General features: G+C 36.0%; 1 protein-coding gene across 1 annotated transcript in view; it reads right to left on the reverse strand.

Moving 5' to 3' along the window:
- Positions 1-230: 230 nt before the first annotated feature.
- The window catches only part of LOC124537168 (Down syndrome cell adhesion molecule-like protein Dscam2), a 253,873-nt gene continuing 234,119 nt past the window's right edge, over positions 231-19,984 (reverse strand). Inside the window, exons 17-38 of the mRNA XM_047113890.1 lie at positions 17,813-17,963; positions 17,419-17,569; positions 17,089-17,218; positions 15,958-16,125; positions 15,732-15,862; positions 15,093-15,303; positions 14,710-14,856; positions 13,960-14,115; positions 13,502-13,641; positions 13,222-13,378; positions 12,384-12,561; positions 11,845-12,035; positions 10,758-10,943; positions 8,097-8,233; positions 6,852-7,008; positions 6,201-6,341; positions 5,721-5,876; positions 5,351-5,508; positions 5,080-5,152; positions 4,140-4,298; positions 3,639-3,804; positions 231-2,668 (exon numbers count right to left, since the gene is read on the reverse strand). Coding sequence (XP_046969846.1) covers positions 2,521-2,668; positions 3,639-3,804; positions 4,140-4,298; positions 5,080-5,152; positions 5,351-5,508; positions 5,721-5,876; positions 6,201-6,341; positions 6,852-7,008; positions 8,097-8,233; positions 10,758-10,943; positions 11,845-12,035; positions 12,384-12,561; positions 13,222-13,378; positions 13,502-13,641; positions 13,960-14,115; positions 14,710-14,856; positions 15,093-15,303; positions 15,732-15,862; positions 15,958-16,125; positions 17,089-17,218; positions 17,419-17,569; positions 17,813-17,963 — 3,392 coding nt within the window. The 3' untranslated portion in view covers positions 231-2,520. The remainder of the gene's footprint in view (positions 2,669-3,638; positions 3,805-4,139; positions 4,299-5,079; positions 5,153-5,350; positions 5,509-5,720; positions 5,877-6,200; positions 6,342-6,851; positions 7,009-8,096; positions 8,234-10,757; positions 10,944-11,844; positions 12,036-12,383; positions 12,562-13,221; positions 13,379-13,501; positions 13,642-13,959; positions 14,116-14,709; positions 14,857-15,092; positions 15,304-15,731; positions 15,863-15,957; positions 16,126-17,088; positions 17,219-17,418; positions 17,570-17,812; positions 17,964-19,984) is intronic.

Consider the following 19,984-nt stretch of genomic DNA (forward strand, 5'->3'; position numbering starts at 1 on the left):
TTTGTTTTATAAAAACATATCTGTAACAACATGATTAACTAACTTACAATATTTATGTACTCACGTATATTTAACAAAACATTTAAAATGATATGGTACATTGACTAGATCGAAATTATGAATACATGATGATGATTTGTTATAACTTGTATGCGCGTGCGTGTTTCGTTGTACATAAGACAAATTACAGATAAAAAATATTCAGACAAATTTCACATTTGCGTATTATATTTAAAAAAAAAAACGTTGATGACATTCTAATATGTAATAAAAGAATCAATTGTATTATTACAGAGACAGGAAATACGCAAATGTGATTTGTTAAATTTGTCAAAAATAATATTTTAACCAATCAGCTGTTAGAAAATATTTGCTATAGTTTAAAAAATGCATTAAATATTGCTGTAGACATCTAAACATCTTGCGAAGCGTTCCTTGCGACGAAATTATTAAACTAATTTACATAATTCACTAAAATTACTAAATGATTAATCGATTAACTAGCATTAGGTATTTGTGACTAGATTATATAAAATAGATCTCAATTAAATATAGGGCAGTCTTCGTTGGAATTACGAAAGAGAGTCAACGGAAACGTTTGTAAATTATATAAAAACACACACATTTCACATAAAAGTGTGTCCGTAAAAAACTTGTGTCCAACTCTCAAACTAGCACTACTCGATACAGTTAGACCTAACGCACATAAAAGGTTTTATATCAGCCGATTGTTTACTCAAATTGGCTATCGACTTTTGATTGGAACGTTTAAATAAAAAACTAAAGTCTTAACGATTAAATTATCGGCCGGTAAAAATTCTCCAATGTGCGCTAACTGTTATTGTACATATAAAGTTAACTTTCTGCCGTATTCACCAAACTATAGGTAAGTGTATTGTCTTGTGTTACTGTTTACTGAGGATATACTAACACCTTTTTTACATCCATTACTTAAATAGATATACAATACTATATCTTGTTGCCCAGTTATTAGAGTTCAATTTTGACTACAGCATTTCAGGTTAAAAAATCAACAATTATAGTTTTTGTTTTATAAAATTGAACCCTAATCACTGCAAGAGGAGCGTTCGAGTTTATGGAATATGATAACAGTTGAGTATAATAAAACACTATTGAAATTATATAAACAAGTGTAGATGTGTTTATTACTAATTTATAAGTCATGTCCCAAAAGTGAATTGAGTGTTCTAAAATATTTAGATAATTTCGTATTCGTAGCAGTAAGATGAAAATTTGTGTTTTACAAGAATTTAAATTTTATTTATGTATCACTATTAAATATAGCGAAAAATGGCTTTAAATATTTTTCAATCACATCTTTCTTATTTCGAATATACTTTTTTTTTTAATATTTACTATTAATAACTTGGTTTTATGCATATATAGCTGTGATTAAAATACGTTAGAAAACGTTAATTCGAATTGGTAGAATGTTGGAATTTGAAACATATTTCGCAGCACGTTTCATATGTAACATTACACCTACGTTTAAATATGTAAGTATTTTAAAATTTACCATTTTCTTAAGGTTATTATTTATAGACAGCGATAAGATTTTCCCGATGAAAACGAGATGTTTTCATAAACTTTACAACAATTAAACAATCCATATTTAAATATTGGATACAATTATTCAATCGTATCCGTAACTAGTTTTAAGACTTTGGTCAATAAGGCATTAAGTTTAAAATATATATTTATTTTAATTATTGTTCTTCTTAATTTTACATTTGATATTCAGTACACATTAATTACAACAATATTTACAAAGTCGTCGTACCAGGTGCTATATATACCCTCGGTGACACTCCTCTTTCAGTAGATAGTTATGAATAAATTATTGTTATTATAAAGCAATAACGTATCCATAAAGTTTATTAAATAACTCGATTTTTGAGTACAGAGTACAAAAATGATTATCGTTATATGTGGCACTAAGAGTAATTGTATTACTATGGCTATCTACAATATATATACACAACTAGACAAGTGATCTTTGGCAACAATCGTAACTGCAGTGGGGTGGGATCATCCCCTTACTGTTTGTAGCTAATCTTGGCTCGTGAGCGCGTGGAAACGTAAAACTATTACGCATGTACGAGAATGTATAGTAAAAAGGATCATATATTTTCTTGGTAAATAGGAACAACTGTTACCGTTACGGTAAATGAGACATGTAGACTTCGATCCCACTGTTAGCTCACAAATTTTCAAGTATCGAATTATATGAATTGTATTGATCGTTACGACTTTTTATGCCTCAAGAGATTGTTCAGTAATTATAGGTTCAGACAGGTCAAATCTCTTTCGTTAAAAATTTGGTCAAGAAAGATGTAATCATTGACTCGATTTTGATTGAAAAATTGTTCAAACTTTTCAAATGTCTCGTTTTAGCAGTTCATCGACTGTTTTAGTCGATCATGTGAACCCGTGGGTTCGTCTCTCGTGGTGTCTCTCGTCGAGAGGTCAGTGTCGGTGTGAGTGGTGCGGTGTGGCGGCTCAGACGTTAATCTGGAAGGCTTCGCGCGTCACCTTGTGGTCTCCGAGCGGCGCGCGCTTGCGGCGGGGGAGCCCCTCGCACTCGGTGTCGTCTGAAAACCGCGACGGAGGGTGGATGTGCTCGTTGAACGACGGGTAGTTCGATATACTGGATCGAAAAATATTTTTCTACTGTGTAATACCAGGTTGTGTGATCACTATATCTATAGCCAATCGTGTTGTGGGAGTTTGTTCCAGTATTTCGAATGATATGTTTTGAAATGTGACGATCGTTCTACGTGATGTGTTGCTTTTTCGACCGAATATTTCGACTTGATTCGTCTATTTGACGATTATTTGTCGGTTGCATGCATTACAGTTGATATAATTAAATAAACCTATTTTAATGTTTCATAAATTTATTTATATATTATAATTGCATTTTCAGTGAGAGTTAATACAAAAAGTATACCGTTAAAATAGGTTTATTCTTTAACAGTTTAAATGGTGAATGCATTTTTACATATTTATATCATTCTACTACTACTATAATTCACAAGAAATTGCATTTTCAAGTTTTAAAGTACAAAGATGTTAAAAAATTTCACATGTATTCAATATAGTTCTCTGAGAATTGTTCCGTTTCTAAGATTTTTTATTTAGATTATGTGGCTCTTGAATCGATTGAAGGTTTGAATGGATGATTTGCTTTTTCTGGAGATAAAGGTACATTGCTTACATTACATTATAAACATACATCTAAAAAATATTAGAGAATCGAAACTAATATTTCAAGAGATTTTGTACGAATAATTTTATATATCTTTACTTTTATTCAAGTAATATGCTAATCATCTATAAACATGAAATTACGTACAGATTTTTGATACGGAATGAAAATGAATATGTTTCGCTACTTAAATGTCCCACTTGAAACAGTTAACCTGTTAAGTCATTTTCAAACATATACAATATTACAACATATATATTACGACAGAACCAATCTTGAGTATTAAAACAAGACAGGCTTTTCTTGCTAATGAATAAGTTACTAGAGTATACATGACAAAATACATGATGTGATAAGCATGGAAGTTGCATCTATTCAACGATATTATATGTTATATGTAGTAGTTCACCTGAATGTAGTCTCGTCATTGTGGCTGCTGTATCCGCTGGAGGAGCGCACGTGTCGCTTGCCGAGCGCGCCCGCTTTCCCCTTCCGCGACGGAAACGCCTTCCGCACTACGCCGCCCCCGGAGTTCTCCGACGATGACGACGACTCTTCGCGTTCCACGCTCGGGTCTGCAAGCATTACATTGCGGCTTTGTAATGACGTCACTCATATATCCGGCTCGAAGGACCGAAAACAGAGAAACTGAAAGGGAATTTTAGGTAAAAAATACACCTCCAAATCCTTTTCAAAGAAGATGTTTACGACAGTTATATAAATGAAAATTGTTTTCTTTTTTTCAAATATGATTAACTACAATGCACAGCTAATGATTCAAAGAACCTAGTTAAATTATGCATGTATAATCGAAATCAAAATTATGATAGCGATCGAATACACGAAAGGGAAACATAGAGAACATCGTTTGGGATAATTTAAGGAGTGTAGGAGAAGCGGTTAGAATTACAGGCGGTGGGGTGCGCGGGCCGCAGCCGCGCGCCGGACTCGCTGTCGGAGTGCAGCGCGCTCGCGTCGTCGCTGGCGTCGTCCTCGTACTCTGTAATGGGCAGGTGCAGCGTTAATATCTTCTTCACCTCCGAGTCCGTCGAGCCCAAGTTGTCCGACTCTGTAACGTAACGCGATTATAGTTTAGACGAGTGTACGACGATATGCGGCGTGAAGCTGTGGCGCGGCTGCACGATAACGATAGTTGTGTGTAATTAATTAAGTAACATAAACTGATTTAACTATCTTAAATTTCTTAAGAAATTAAATAACTTGAATGTGTTACATTCAAACAGAAGCATGTCAAAAATCGAGTATACAAATAAAATAAGAATTATAAATAAATAGAGAAATTTAATGATGATATGATCGAGTAGGTTGTATGTTGAAAAGTCAGAAGATTAAGTTGTTGAAGAGACTGAGTCAAAACTGTCGTTATCGTGGTACCATTGTCACAGCGAGAAGCACGTTTAGACTGTGTGAGTAGAAAAAGATGTATGAAGTGGTAGTTTTCTGTTCGAGTTCATGAAATGTAGTGATTAAATATGATGATCATGATGGCTGGAAAATAGAAGCTCGGGTAATGAGAGGCTGCATTCACATTTCTAAAGTCATGACAATATGGAAAAGAACTATATTAATATAAATGAATAAATAAAAAAAATACCGAGGATAGCATTACAATACATTGTGTGCATGCTTACCTTTATAAATTACAACACCAGTTACGCTCCCATCAGGTTGCATAAAAGGCGATCATTTTGTCAAATTCATATCAATATTTAAACTTAAATGGGTTTAACTTAAGTATAGAAGGTGCATCTACGTAAAATAAACTAATGTAACTAACTACTTATATATAAGCTTTATTCAACTTCGATATTTAGAAGTTGACGACGTACCTTGACTTTCCGAATGCGGATCTCGGAGTCTGTTTCCTTTTCTTCTTACTTTCGTATATTCCGGTTCTTTACCCTGATTAATGAGAATATTATATTAAATTTCTTACAATTATTATTAGTATAAAAAGAAATAAAATAATTATTATTCATGTAATATTTCAATAACAACGCTGAAAAATATATCGTGTCTTAGAATAGTACCTTGAGAGACCCCAAATAAAGAAGTTAAATTTTATTAACAGCTTTTTTATTGTTCAAATAAATGGTTTACCTTATATTTATCATTTTGCTTTAGGTCGTGATACACAAAGGAGCCCCTTACGGAGTGGTAGGGACCGCTGTATACGTTGCCGCTGTAACTGCTTTCACTATACGCGCTTGGTTTTGTCAACTGGAACGTTGCGTAGGGACAGATGTCTTCGATATATTCTGTAATCACGTGCGATAAAAGCTTTATTTACATATTCAAAATAAGCCTGGTAAGGTCTGCTACTAATAGAATATTTCTATTATTAGTTATGATTGTAAAGACACATAGTAAGCAACCCTAGCCGGAATACATTTGGGAACTTTGTTTGCAAGACATGAGTTTTAGGCAATTAGCCCACAAATGAAATTGCGAAATATTTTTGACAAGTTACCGTTGGAGGCGTGTTTGTAGTGATGTTGAGGTGCGGGATGCTGCGCGCGCGTAGCAAGGTACTGCTGGTCGCGGTTCACTTTGTTCTGCAGCTGCGCCACTGAGGGGGACTCGCCTACGCCACTCTCCGGTTGAGCAGTTTCCGTTGGGCCTGCTTCTATTTCATTTTTTTATTAATTATATGAAAGCATTTCTAAGATAGATGATGGTGATGGTGCTATGTGACATATAATACAGGAGATCGTAAGGATATGAGCAAACAAATAAACAGAAGAGAGTATCACACAGCGTCGATCATACAAAATGTACATATCACAGATTTGTCCTGACGAATTCGTATGATGATGGATGGAAGCTATTTGATGGAAGGTATTGTAAAATGTGATTTGGTTCTAAATTTATTTTTATGGGTTTAGTATCGCGTTATAAAATAAGTTTTGGTAAATGATATTGTTAGGTATATCTTAATCAGTTCACGCACTGTTCCTTCTCACGAGCAGTACGATGGCAACGAGCGCGGCGAGCACGAGCAGCGACAGCGCGGCCGGCAGCAGCACGCGCGCGCCGCCCAGAGAACGCGGGCCCGCCGCCGGCACCGCCGGGGACACCTCGCCCTCCAGCACTGTACGGACAATGGATACGGGCATTTGAAGGATAGACGGAACCATGCCCATCATTGAAATAAGTATAATCTTTTCCTCTCGTGATGAGCTGTGCCGAGATGGTCCAGGATAGATTGCGGGTTTAACTCATAAGCTTGAGTTTTATTAATTTCCTGCTCGGCGGAAAAGGAAAATCGTTAGGAAACCTGTGTCTAATTGCATATGGCAAGGTCATATGGCATAGAAATGCCACATGTGTATTCCAGCAATCCACATTAGAACAGCGTGGTGGAATATGTTCCAAACCTTCTCCTCAAAGGGAGAGGAGGCCTTAGCCTAGCTGTGAGAAATTTACAGGCTGTAATTGTTGTTATTATTCATCTAGATGAAAAATGTTATATTATGTTTTTCGTTCATACTGATAATAAGGCATTGGTTTGGAGAGCTGCTGGTATATCACAATAATCGGCTCGGGTAGAGCCTGGCTTGGTCGCTAGTGACGTAACTCGTGCGTGATAGAATATACTCACTGCCGGTGAGCGAGTGCGTGGTGAAGTTGTAGAGCGCGAGCGCGTGTCCGGCGTTGTTGTGCGCGGTGATGCGTAGCTGGTAGTGCGTGGCGGCCGACAGCCCCGTCACGCTGAACACGCGCTCGGTGGCTTGCACGCTGTTCGACACGAGCCGCCACTGGAATTATAAATATACGATGATAGTGAGAAATAGTTTCTGAATATCTAGGCTGTGTCATTACTATTATGGTGGCTGTACACTCCCGGACGAGAGCTCTTGTACTGCCTGCCTAGAACTTCACGCGAGTCGAGCACAACCCTGTACATTTTTGTTGGTTCAGTTGCGACTGCGCGCATCGAGAACATGGACGCCTTGGAATCTCAATGTTAACTGAAAGGCACGAGAATGTACAGTAGTGCTCTCGCCGTCGCTCACAAGGCAAGCGAGACCCTTTGACTCAGGCGAAAAAACCGCCACGGGAGCGAGAGCAGGCGAGACACGACGAAACATCACGAGACTAGGCGAGCGCTATCATATTCACTCTCGTACGAGGGCACTCGTCCAGGAGTGTACAGCCGCCTTTAGAGTTGTGTGTATAATACCACAACGCAAACAAAATATTTGTTAGGTCTTACAAAATGTCTATCGTACTTTACTCTGTCAATGCTTAATAATTAGAAAAAATTGTTAGTAGGTATAGTTTTTTCTTTTTTTGACCGTTCTCGAAGATGTTAGCACAAGAATAAAACCTCTTAACATCTTTATGGTTCATTTCCAACATGAACCTATCAATTATCACGTTGACAGCAGCATTTTTTTTTATGTTTACCATTCTTGCCGAACGGCATTTAATACCTCGTAGAAAAGTATCATAATACCGGTACGGAATAAGACTCCGTAACGTTTAAGAAACTATGACTCGATGTGGTGTGATGATGTGATGTCATTGATTTAATTTCTTTAATGGTGGTGGTGGTGGTGGTGGTGATGGTGGTCAAAGAGTCCTGTATTTAGTTGGTACACCATAACATTCTTACATGTTACGGCCCCCGAAAGACAGATAAGTCTATGTTTTTCTAAGCCGCACCGTAAGGTAGACACGTACGAGGCATATTAGACCTCGCTCTGCATTTAACGTGTTAAAATTATAGACATAATAAAAAGAAATTGCAAACTTATTTTTCGTAATAATGTACACTAGACTTTACTTTTGAGTTTAAGTATTGAGTGTTTATAATAAGAATAAGTTAAATTAATTCAGTAACCTGCGATTGACTTATCTCTCTGTACTCGATGACAAAGTACAGGATGCCGCATCCGCCGTCACCCCAAGAGTCCAACCATACGGTGACTGTTGTCGTATTCAGAGTTATCATCTGTGAATGCTTGGGTTTCACGGGCACTGAAAAAAAAAAGAAATTTCATAGTATAAAAAACAACAATTGTGAAAATATTATTATTATTACTAAAAATAAAATATTCCATGTCACAAATTTAAATCACTTTGAAGATTTCCTTTTTATACTATTCTATTTTTGTTGTCTTAAATTTTCGCGATTATTACACATTTAAATATAAATAAAACTTTTAACAAAAAGAAAAACCGACTTCAAACAAAACACTATTTTAAAACAAATGAATATGCACGAAAAAGTAATAAAAATAATTGCGTATTCAACATATTTTTTAGAGTCTTCCTTAGTTAAATGAAATGAAAAATATTAGACTACTTAAAAGTCGATTAACGAGTATATCATGTAGTTATAGTTATTGGTATATTAGCCGGTGTCAGCCACGGTGCCCTTGCCCCAACAATCAAAAGAAAGAAGCGATACGAGCCCCTAAAAGGTGATTTGTAAAAAACATATTTGTTAAAGTATTCTCGTATTGTTTTTTGATAGATATACTGTAGGGTATTATTGGCTGACACCGACTCCAAATATAACAATAATTATAACTACATGATATAATCGTTAATCGACTTTTAAGTAGTCTAATATTTTTCATTTCATTTAACTTAGGAAGACTAAAAAATATGTTGAATACGCAATTATTTTTATTACTTTTTCGTGCATATTCATTTGTTTTAAAATAGTGTTTTGTTTGAAGTCGGTTTTTCTTTTTGTTAAAAGTTTTATTTATTTTTTGATTTTAAGTGAAGCTGATGTTGACTAACTATTTTTTTTTAATATGGATAGATTAAGTGTTCCGTTTATATGAGTCAGAAACTACTTCGAGGACAATTTCAAAGGAAACTTGCGAATAAAGCAAAAATAGACTTTCGAAAATGCGATTTAATACGTCACGCGGCGTAAACAACAAGGATCCCTCGAAAGAGCTGTAATCGAACTCAGCAAAAAAACTTTGAAAAAGACCAAGTATATTTCGTACATCATATGACATCACATCACATATACAAAATTTGATTAAAGATAGTAAGAAATTCTGCCCCATATCGCACCCTAACTGCGAGCCGTATAGGATTTCCATCACTACATAGTATAAAACAAAGTCGCTTTCTCTGTCCCTATATCTTTAAATCTACGCAACGGATTTTGATGCGGTTTTTTTTTAAAGATAGTGTGATTCAAGGGGAAGGTTTGTGTATATAATACATGAACAATATAGTAAAGAAACACTGATAATTTTAGAAGTTTGCGATGTGATGTCGTAAATACACAAATTCTGTAGTATATTTAGTATCAGTATTGCACCCGTGCGAAGCCGGGGTGGGTAGCTAGTTGATTATAATATTCGACTATGATAATTACGTAAACATAACCACATTATGGAAGGTGACTCAAATATCCAAATAACCTATAAATAAAAGATTCGACTGAGTATCGCTAACGTGCTCCTCAGAATTGTTCCGTTCCCTTCCGTTCCGTTACTTTGTCATGGATCCTGTGCTCAGAACCTTACCAAACTTTCACCAAATTACCCTTGAAGTATATATTTTATAATAAAAAAAGAATTATCAAAATTGGTTAACGTGATTTTCAGTTATTCACCGATTTGTCGCGCATATACATAATGCAAATTTAAGACTTATGTCGTTTTCATATGGATACCATCATCGGAAAAAAATTAAAAAAAAATGGGACCCCACGGGAAGCACTACCTTTCAAACAAAAAAAAAATTATCAAAATCGGTCCACCCAGTGAAAAGTTATGAGGTAACAAAAATAAAAAAAAAAAAAAAAAAAAAAAACAGACGAATTGATAACCTCCTCCTTTTGGAAGTCGGTTGAAAACTAGTTATTACGGATTTTAATCGCGTATATTAATTACGGGTAGAGTCTACCAGATTTGTCTACCCGTGACCACGAACGCTGTAAAGTGCTCGAAACGTCGGGATGTCCAAAATAATTAATATACGCGATTAAAATCCGTAATAACAAGTTTTATTTAAATATTCTATTTTTGTAATCATAAAAATACCAGAAGTAAATAAACAGTGTAAATTTAAACTAATTTCACTTGGAAAATTCCTCAGTTGGACCGTAAAATTCCATTAAAAATTCAGAAAACCTACCATTTATTTTTCAAAGACATACTTCACTGGTAGCTTCACTTAATTGTTGGAAGAGACTAGCGTCTGAGACACAGGCTCGGCCTAGTTCAGGCGCTTGTACTCATAGAATAATTATTGTACGTTCAATTTGTAATTCTGTTCTCAAGGTGTGATACATGCATTTCTTGTCATATTTGTATTGTATATTGTATATGTGTATTTATAATAATGTATTATGAATTACTGGTTTCAATTAAATAAATAAATTGTTACATGACGATTCAAAAGTGCTTGTAAAAGCCCACTTGAATAAAGTATATTTTGATTTTGATTTTTGATTTTTGATTTTTGATTTTGATTTTTGATTTTGATTTTTGATTTTGATTTTGATACGATCTAAAGTTTTTCTTACCTGTGCCTTTAGTATACGCATGTACGATGTCACAGGGCAACCCCGTACCGATGCGATTGAAGGCGGTGATGTAGAGCTGGTAGCGCGTCCCGCACCAGAGGTTCGGTAACACGTGTTCCGAAGTGCCCGCCTCCACTTGTAACTCTTCCCAGTCACCGTGTTCTCGCTTGTAGTTGATCACATAACCTGGTTTATTAAAAATATATTGTAAAGTTATGACATAGTTCTTTCCCTCTAAAACCTTCGTTGGTGTGTATTTCATCCAAAGTTATAATAATCATTATTACATAGTATAAAACAAATTCGAGATAGCCCAGTGGTTAGAACGCGTGCATCTTAACCGATGATTGCGGGATGTGCTCAATTTGACTTTATAATTCATCTCGTGCTTAGTGGTGAAGGAAAACATCGTGAGGAAACCTGCATGTGACAAATTTCATAGAAATTCTGCCACATGTGTATTCCACCAACCCACATTGGAACACCGTGGTGGAATATGTTTTAAACCTTCTCCTCAAAGGGAGAGGAGGCCTTTAGCCCAGCAGTGGGAATCTACGGGCTGTTGTTGTTGTTGTGTTATAAAACAAAGTCGGTCACCACTGTCTGTCTCTATTTATGCTTAGATCTTTAAAATTACCCAATGAAAGTTGCGTTTACTTTAATAGGATCCAAGCATCGTTAACCTTCCTAGTTTTTGTATATAATATGTGGAGTCCACAATTAAATTTAATTGTGAGTTGTCCACAATTTAATTTAATTGCAATTAAAATTTGCCCAACACTGATGTGGACAATATAGTAAAGAAACACTGATAATTTAGTCATACTCTATACTTTATTTAGTATCAGCATTGCACCCGTGCAAAGGCGAGTGGGATCGCTAGTGTTATATATATTTTAGTATTAATATTTATTTCAGCTTTTACATTTTATATTTGGCTTTCAATTTAACGAAATTTTGTTATCGAATTATAATATATATGTATACTGTATAGTTTACTAAAAATAATAGTAATAAAACAAAAAGAAAATAGTTTTAATGATCATTCATATTGCAATTCTATTTACCCCTACCACGAGTCACTCACCTAGTATGGGACTGCCGCCATCTCCCTGGTCGCTCCATTGCAGATGCAGCGAGTCAGCGTAAGAATCGACGACTGCGAGCACGGGCGGCTGTGGAGGCACCTTCACCTCCACGCCGTACGTCACTTCGTCACGACCGTGCGCGTTCTCCACCAGACACGTGTAGTTACCACTGTCAGCGTACTGCGTCATGCTGCGGTCATATGCCATAAATGACAGTTACACACACGATAATAGATGCGGTAACAGAGCTACAGAAATAATATTTCTAAATGGGGCTTTGAAGCTTAACATATTTGTGAAGGAAGACTATTAATAAGCTCTTGCTAATCAGATATAGTGAAACAGTGCGCTGTATTCCCTCGTTCTCAAAATTCATGAAAGAGATGTTAAAAATAAGAACACTGCCTTTATTAAGAAATTGAACTAAAGATCTGCTGCCTTGATCGTTCAACCAATGAGGCATAGAATTGAAGTGTGTCAATATGGAACGTACTTAAATCATGTATTCCATAAATAGTCTAACAAGAATATTCGTCACCTGATAACAAGAGTCCCATCGCTAGTGACATTTTTCCTTAAAGTAGATTCCAAGATGGCTCCATTCATACTCCATGTAGTAGATGGTACGGGCACGCCTACTTTGTTGCAGGATAAAGATATATTTTCCTTCCAAGGTGTCACGATACTCCGACTGAATGATGTTATTCTTGCTGGCACTAAATAAACGAAGGACTAATATTTGATAAGGAAACATAATAATAATTTAATTTGAAATATCTAAATAGCGTAATATTGACGACCTCCGTGGTCGAGTGGTGTGTACACCGGTTTTCATGGGTACCGGGTTTGATTCCCGGCCGAGTTGATGTAGATTATCATTAGTTTTCTACGTTGTTTTGGGTCTGAGTGTTTGTGGTACCGTCGTTACTTCTGATTTTCCATAACACAAGTGCTTTAGCTACTTACATTGGGATCAGAGTAATGCATGTGATGTTGTCTCATATTTAAGCATATAATATTGTCTGATCGTGAGACGGTATTGCATATTTTTCTTCTATTTTAACAAAACTTTGGAATAGCTTGCTGGGAAGGTACCTCATCACAATTATACCGTCAAGCAGCAATACAATAATTTGTATTGTTGTTTTTCGGATTGAAGCTATGTACAGGCACAAGGGATATGATGAATTAGTTCCCAAAATTCGTGGTGCATTGGAGATGTAAGAAACGATTAAAATTTCTTATAGCGCCAATTTCTATGTGTGGTCGTAACCACTTACTATCAGGTGGCCTATGCCAGTTTTACTCATTTCATAATATAGCAATTAGTCTTGATACTTGTTTAGAATTTAATATATTAGTAAAAAGATAATTACCGGTATCAGATGGTAATACTGTGACAACTCTTGTGGCATCTCCTTCACCGAGACGCGTGGAAGCCGACACCCAAAACTGGTGTGTCGCTCGGGGAGGTGATCTTGCGGTCTCGTGCGATAATGTGCTTGGTGACAACATACGTTTGTGAGTACCTTCCTGTAATAGTAATCATCGCTTAACAAGCAGGCCTCGTAATAATCGTAAATGTCGAAAAAGCTATTGATTATAGTTCATTTGTACAGTATAGCCAAACGATTTATTATTCCATTCTATACTAACTTCTCTGCCATCTTCGATGACGCTCATATACAGCGTGTAACCAACCAAGACCCCGTTGGGAGAAGCGGGTGGAAGCCATGAAACTAAAATTTTATTTCGAGACGACACGACCGCTTTGATATCCGCTGGCGCAGATGGAACTGAGAAAAACAAAATAATATATATTAAACGTAATTTATTCATTCAATGAATATTGAAATTATCTTCTAAAGTATGTTTTTACTATGACGTAAAACACCACTTGTTTCATTTGACTTGATGATTATATTTTATTATTAGAATAATGTGAGAGAAAATTTTAATGTAATTTTGTTGAAGTAGATAAGGCATTACTAAATTCCTATATTTAATTCCTGTCAACGGCGTCAGGATTAAACTTACGTCTTTCACATAAGCTCTTTTAAGGTTGAGAAATGGTTACTAAATAGTATTTTGTAAAGGTTTGGGAAGTGGCTTACCGTCCTCCTCAGTGTGGCAGTAGACGGGCGCGGCGCGCACGCCGTCGCCGGCCGCGGTGAAGGCGCATACCGTGACCGAGTAGTTGGTGTAACGCCGCAAGCCAGACAGCGTCGTGTGCAGACCTGATATCTGCTTTGTCACCGCATCCTCGCTTCCTGCAGTGGAAATATAATGTCGAACTCAGACCGTGTAGTGTTATATATTTGAAGAGATCCTTTAACTTTTTTTTTTAATTTGTCTATTGTGATCCAAATAGGATAGTAATAGTCTATTTGACAATGCGAAAAATAAATTGTGAATTATTGTAATCAGTGTATATTATGAGTTTAAAACTGGTTATTTAGTAACGAAACTTGAAAATAATACTTATTTTATTCAAAAATCAATAAATAAAAATGCATTTTTTCAAACGTTCGTCACGTGACACAAAACGCTCCTGATTGGCCGGGCTTATGATGAAGTAACTTTCTTGTAAATGTTGCTTTTCTACTATATGTACCACAGATTAAAATACAGCAAAGTGACGTCACCGACCCCATTGCAGCGCCTTATTGTCCAAGTAGCGTTTTCGCGCGTTATTTAAATATGGAATTTTTAATATGATATTTTTCGGCAAATATGTACTAGAAATAAAAAAAACAACTTTTACTGGGTTCCTTAACCTCTACTACATAATATAAAATGGATTTTAAAAACCAGTCAAATAGCCTATTGCAATTATTGTTTTTGGGTGGATCCAATAAACTTACCATACCAATCAGTGACGGGCGCATAAGTAACCCTGTACCCTTGCAGTACTCCGTTGCGACCACGCGTGGGCGGCGGCTCCCATGTCACACGCACCGACTGAGAGCTCAGCGCCGTACATTGCAGGGAACCGGGCGGGAGACTTGGCACTGAGGAACGTATTATATACATAGTTATGTGGTTATGCGATATTAACAATACATTGAGATGTTAAGTAAGTATAAAAACATTCTTTATTCCTGAGGTCAAAAAATAACTTCGATCTTTTGTTCGTTGTTTTATTTATATTTATTAAGTAATGACATGAAACTATTTTATGTCATAATTTAGATCCACATTGTAAATTTTGACAAGGTAATTCGTGAAGTTGGTGGGCTACACTCACCATCCTCCATGGTGGTGGCGGTCGTCGGCGGCGAGGCGGGGCCAGCACCCCGGCTGTTGTAGGCCTGCACCACAACAGCGTAGGCGGCGTGCTTCTGCAGTCCCGAGAGCGCAGTCCGCGCCCGCGCCGTGCCCGCGCCTTCCACTGTGCGCACAGTATACGACGCGCCGCCCGGCCCGCTCGCGCTCAGCGCCGTGCTGTTACTATTGAGCTAAACACGACTCACTTAGTAAAATTGTTCCGATATTTGACTTCTAAACTTTAGCTGCTGCGATTGTATTATAATAAACAAGTTGAGGGACATAAATACAAAAACTGTCACACTCCAACAAAAGCAATCTAAAATGGCTGGAAATGTTAGGTGGAAGTCTAAAAATCACCATTATACGGAATGGTAATCGTATAATTGGGAGACCTAAAGCACAAAACAGATTCGCACCACTTTTTTCAATTTAAGAAGTTACGTTAAATAATTATCTTCTTTTGGTTAAACTAATACCGCGCATGTGATTGTCAACATTCAGTATTCAATCAAACGAACTTTTAATCCTATAATAATAATAGTGTCAAGTTTTTATTTGGTTGACAGGGTAAAAATGTAGAATTAAATTACAGCGTACAAAGAATTCTAAAACTTACTTCTTGAAACCCTACGTAGTATCCCAAAATGTTTCCATTCCAAAGATCCCGTTGGGGCGGATCCCAACTCACTGTCAGTTCTGTTGAACTTTTAGCTTCAACTCGTACGTCTAAGGGTGGACCACTTGGTACTGAAAATAGGAAGGAAATTAAAATGTAAACCAATTTCATAATATCAAATATATCATCTTCCAGAAACAATTCTTTTAACATTTCGATCTCTTACCTTCTTCTGTTGTAGTAACTTGGACCAGCTGGCTGGGTTCGCTTTGTCCCAGTCTGTTTTCAGCGATAATTCTCAAGTGATACGACGTAGCGGGTTGCAGGTTCTGAACACTCGCTGACGTCACGCTGCCTGGTACTATGACTTTTTGTGGTGTAGTTGGCCACGGCTCTGTAATTTTAAATTGGTCAAGGACTATTTCATAATATATTACTTAGATACTCATTTGCAGGAAAAATATTTTCATTCTAGTTATCAATTTGGTGCTCCGGTTCTAAATATGTATTTCATTAACAAACTAAGAAATAATCGTTTCATAGTGGTAGTTGTCAGCAATGATTTATAGATATTAAAATTATTAAGGGAAATGATGGGACTGACATTTACCTTTATAATCTGTAAGCACAACTAAAAGCCATTTAACTAAAAATTTAATTTAACCTTAACGTGGGTGTTTCACAGACGGAGAAAAAACAAATATGAGCCTTATTTCGGCGCCTTTAACGTTACCCGCGCGCCCTTCCCTGTAGCTTCGGGATCGAACGCAATGATTGATCGGTCGATTACAGTATATATGTATTATCTATGAGTCGAGCGAAGTCACGACATTGTTGAAAATCCTCGACATCAACATAAAACATTCAACAACTCGGAATCTTTATGGCTTGAACTACTTATTTAACACGACGATGATTAATACAATTGTTAAACAAAAAACTTTCACAGATTTGCACAAAGAATAAAAATTCAATTAAAGTTGAACTAAAACCAACCGATCGCGAAGAAAAGAAAGCTTTCTTTAAAAGAGCGAAATATTAGTTTTTTGATTAGTACCTAATAAATATTGATCTCATACGAAAATGTCGTTGTTTGTTACTTTTTCTTAGTAAATTAATAATAACCGAATCATATGACAATAAATAATGTGAATTTTAATAAATATTAAATATTTCGGTTTTTTAAATAACTGTCTGATAGACGTCACGTCTGATCTGACTAAACCACCTCAGTACTTAAAGGGTAATAGACTCGTAGCTTCGTCATTGAAAGTCCCAAAAAATATTTAAAAAGTATATGTAGATATAATATTTAGTTTTTATCGCAATTATTATGCATTGATATGTTTACGCTTACCTGGTGCTTCTTTATATTGAACGATGTAGTTGATGATAGGACTATTTCCCGCATATGGCTGTGTCCAAGATATCTGTATAGACCTTGATTGTTGGTCTATGATTCTTATGTTTTTTGGCATTTCTGGAACCTAGAGATTTAATTTAAATTTAACTTGATTTCAAAGATAGTTTCTATATAAATTTTAGAGGTATTGTTAAATATTATTTCATGGTTTTGTTCCAAATTACTTACTGATTGATAACAGATAACCCACGAAAGAAATGTTTTCATATTGTTCGATTATTAATCGTCCATCTGGAAACTAGATATTTGAAGATACTTTCTTACCTCCTGAACAACAAGATGTATCAGCATTTCATCTTGGCCGTACGCATTAGAAGCGCGACAGGTCAATGCCCCTGTGTCCTGTCGGTAGGTCTGCAGTATACTTAGTTCTGAAACCAGTCCATCGTCCAGGACTTGTTCCCTGATTGTGTAGCTGAAATTCCGAATAGATAAATTTTTGATTATAATTGGTAGGTGATTCATGTCGTCCACACCGCATCCGGTGACGGCGACTTCTATAATTTACGCTGGTGGGCTCTAATATGGCTGGCGAAACCGAATTTAGTTTTAAACACTCTCTTGCAAGAAGCACAGAATAATTAGGTAGGTGATTGGACAGATGTTGAATGAATACAAACTTATACAATAATTTTTAAAGAAATTCTAACTAACGAACCGTTGATCGAGGTGATGAGCGATGGTGTGGTGGTGGGGACTTCGCCAGCTTACTTCCAGAGGTGCATCACCTGAGGCAGCACATTGCAGATGAGCCGCCTCACCAGCTGTCACTTGCACAGTTTTGCTCTTCATTGGGAAACGAGCTGGTGCTGTGGAAGAAAGTGAGATTGCTAAAGGTTCAAATTTGACTGTACATTTTTTTTTATGGTATAGGTTGGCGGACGAGCATATGGGCCACCTTATGGTAAGTGGTCACCATCGCCCATAGACATTGACGCTGTAAGAATTATTAACTATTCCTCACATCGTCAATGTGCCACCAACCTTGGGAATTAAGATGTTATGTTATCCATACTAATATTATAAATGCGAAAGTAACTGTCTGTCTGTTAGTCTGTCTCGTTTTCACGCCAAAACTAATGAACCAATATAAATGAAATTTGTTACACAAGTAGTCTAGAGCCTGAGAAAGGACATGGCTAACTTTTTAATTGGAAAAAGTGTTGTATAGAAAGAGGTTTTATATCAAGTTAATGTGTAAATATATTCATATTTTCTACGCAAGCAAAGCCGCTAACAGCAAGTAAGTAAGTAATAATTGTCTCTGTTAATCCGATAATCGAATGTGGGTGATAGATGTAATGTAATACTTCATTGTAACCAAATATAAATTGAATTGCTTATCCGATAATGAGTTCTTGTGTATCAGATTTATTAATTAGTGAATATTATAGAACAGCGAAACACTATTATTGTATTCAGCAATGGAATCCTGGAATCAATATCTTATAATAGTCTTTTTGTTTATTATTTCTGTGATCATTAATTGTGTGTGTTATTAAAACAAATCTATGTATATATTCTAGGAACCAGTATAAAATTATGATCATTACGCCAAGTTTTCTATTTATGTCGGATTAATCTTTTAGTGATCAGATTTCAATCGTATCTATTACTAAGTATTTTAAATCTCAATCACTACATAGTATAAGACAAAGTCGCTTTCTCTGTCCCTTTGTATGCTTAAATCTTTAAGACTACGAAATGGATTTTAAGGCGGCTTTTAATAGATAGAGTGATTCGAGAGGAAGGTTTTTTTATATAATACACGGACAATATAGTAAAGAAACACTGACAATTTTAGTAGTTTGTAATGTGATGTCCTAAATAAACAAATGTAGTATCTGTAGTATATTTAGTAGTTCGTAATAAACAATGACTTAACATTCCGAATATGCAACTTCTAACTACATTATGTTAAATCAAAGCGATGTGTGTGTGCGAAGATAAAATAAAATTGGTTGAACACGGTTCGCCCGAATGATCAAATGTTTACAAACCAATACGTGACCGTAGCTGAGGTCCGAACTGAGGAAACTCCCAGCCAGTGCCAAAACACCTACAGACTTGTTAGTTTTGCATAAATCCAACCTCTGTTTTACTTCGGCTCACGAATAATCCTTGTTAATATTTACGTAATGTTTGTTTAGTTTGTTATCCAATCTGAAGTGGTATAACAATCGGATGTTATCTGTTCGGATTGTATCGACGTGTTTGGGGAGATAAATTCGTTATAGGATAAGCTATGTTGCATGTATAGGGAACTATGAATATTCGATGGAATATAAGAAAAATGCTCTGTTGAATTATTTGAAAAATAAACCGTTGGTTTTATATCAGATTATTTTTTTTTCTGTTTTATTTGAAGTAAATTGTACATCATCATCATCCTCCTGCTCTTATTCCAATTTTATTTTGGAGGACACAGCATATCTTCTCCTTCCATACTTCTCTGTCAGACATCATCTCACAAGTAACATTCTTTCTAATTCTAGCCATATCTTCTTTCACACAATCCAGCCATCGTTTTTTTGGTCGTCAGCTACCTCTATATCCATCCACATTCGTGCTCAAGACCTTAACTAACATTGAGTCGGGGAAAAAAAATTTGGTCACCTTAAGATCTATTTTTATGTGCTCAGTATGAGTGATAATTTGGTTTACCGATCGAGAATGACATATTGCGTCGCAATAATTTGATTCTTAAATTTAAATGGTACTAAGAGTTTAAGACTTGATAAAAGAATTATTTTGAAAACTGACGAAGGTTTTCTTACTCTGACTGTACATTGTACGAATTCAATTATTTATTTATTGTTATCTTGCGACG

The sequence above is a fragment of the Vanessa cardui genome, chromosome 18 (assembly GCF_905220365.1).
Source record: "Vanessa cardui chromosome 18, ilVanCard2.1, whole genome shotgun sequence".
Taxonomy (NCBI): Eukaryota; Metazoa; Arthropoda; class Insecta; order Lepidoptera; family Nymphalidae; genus Vanessa; species Vanessa cardui.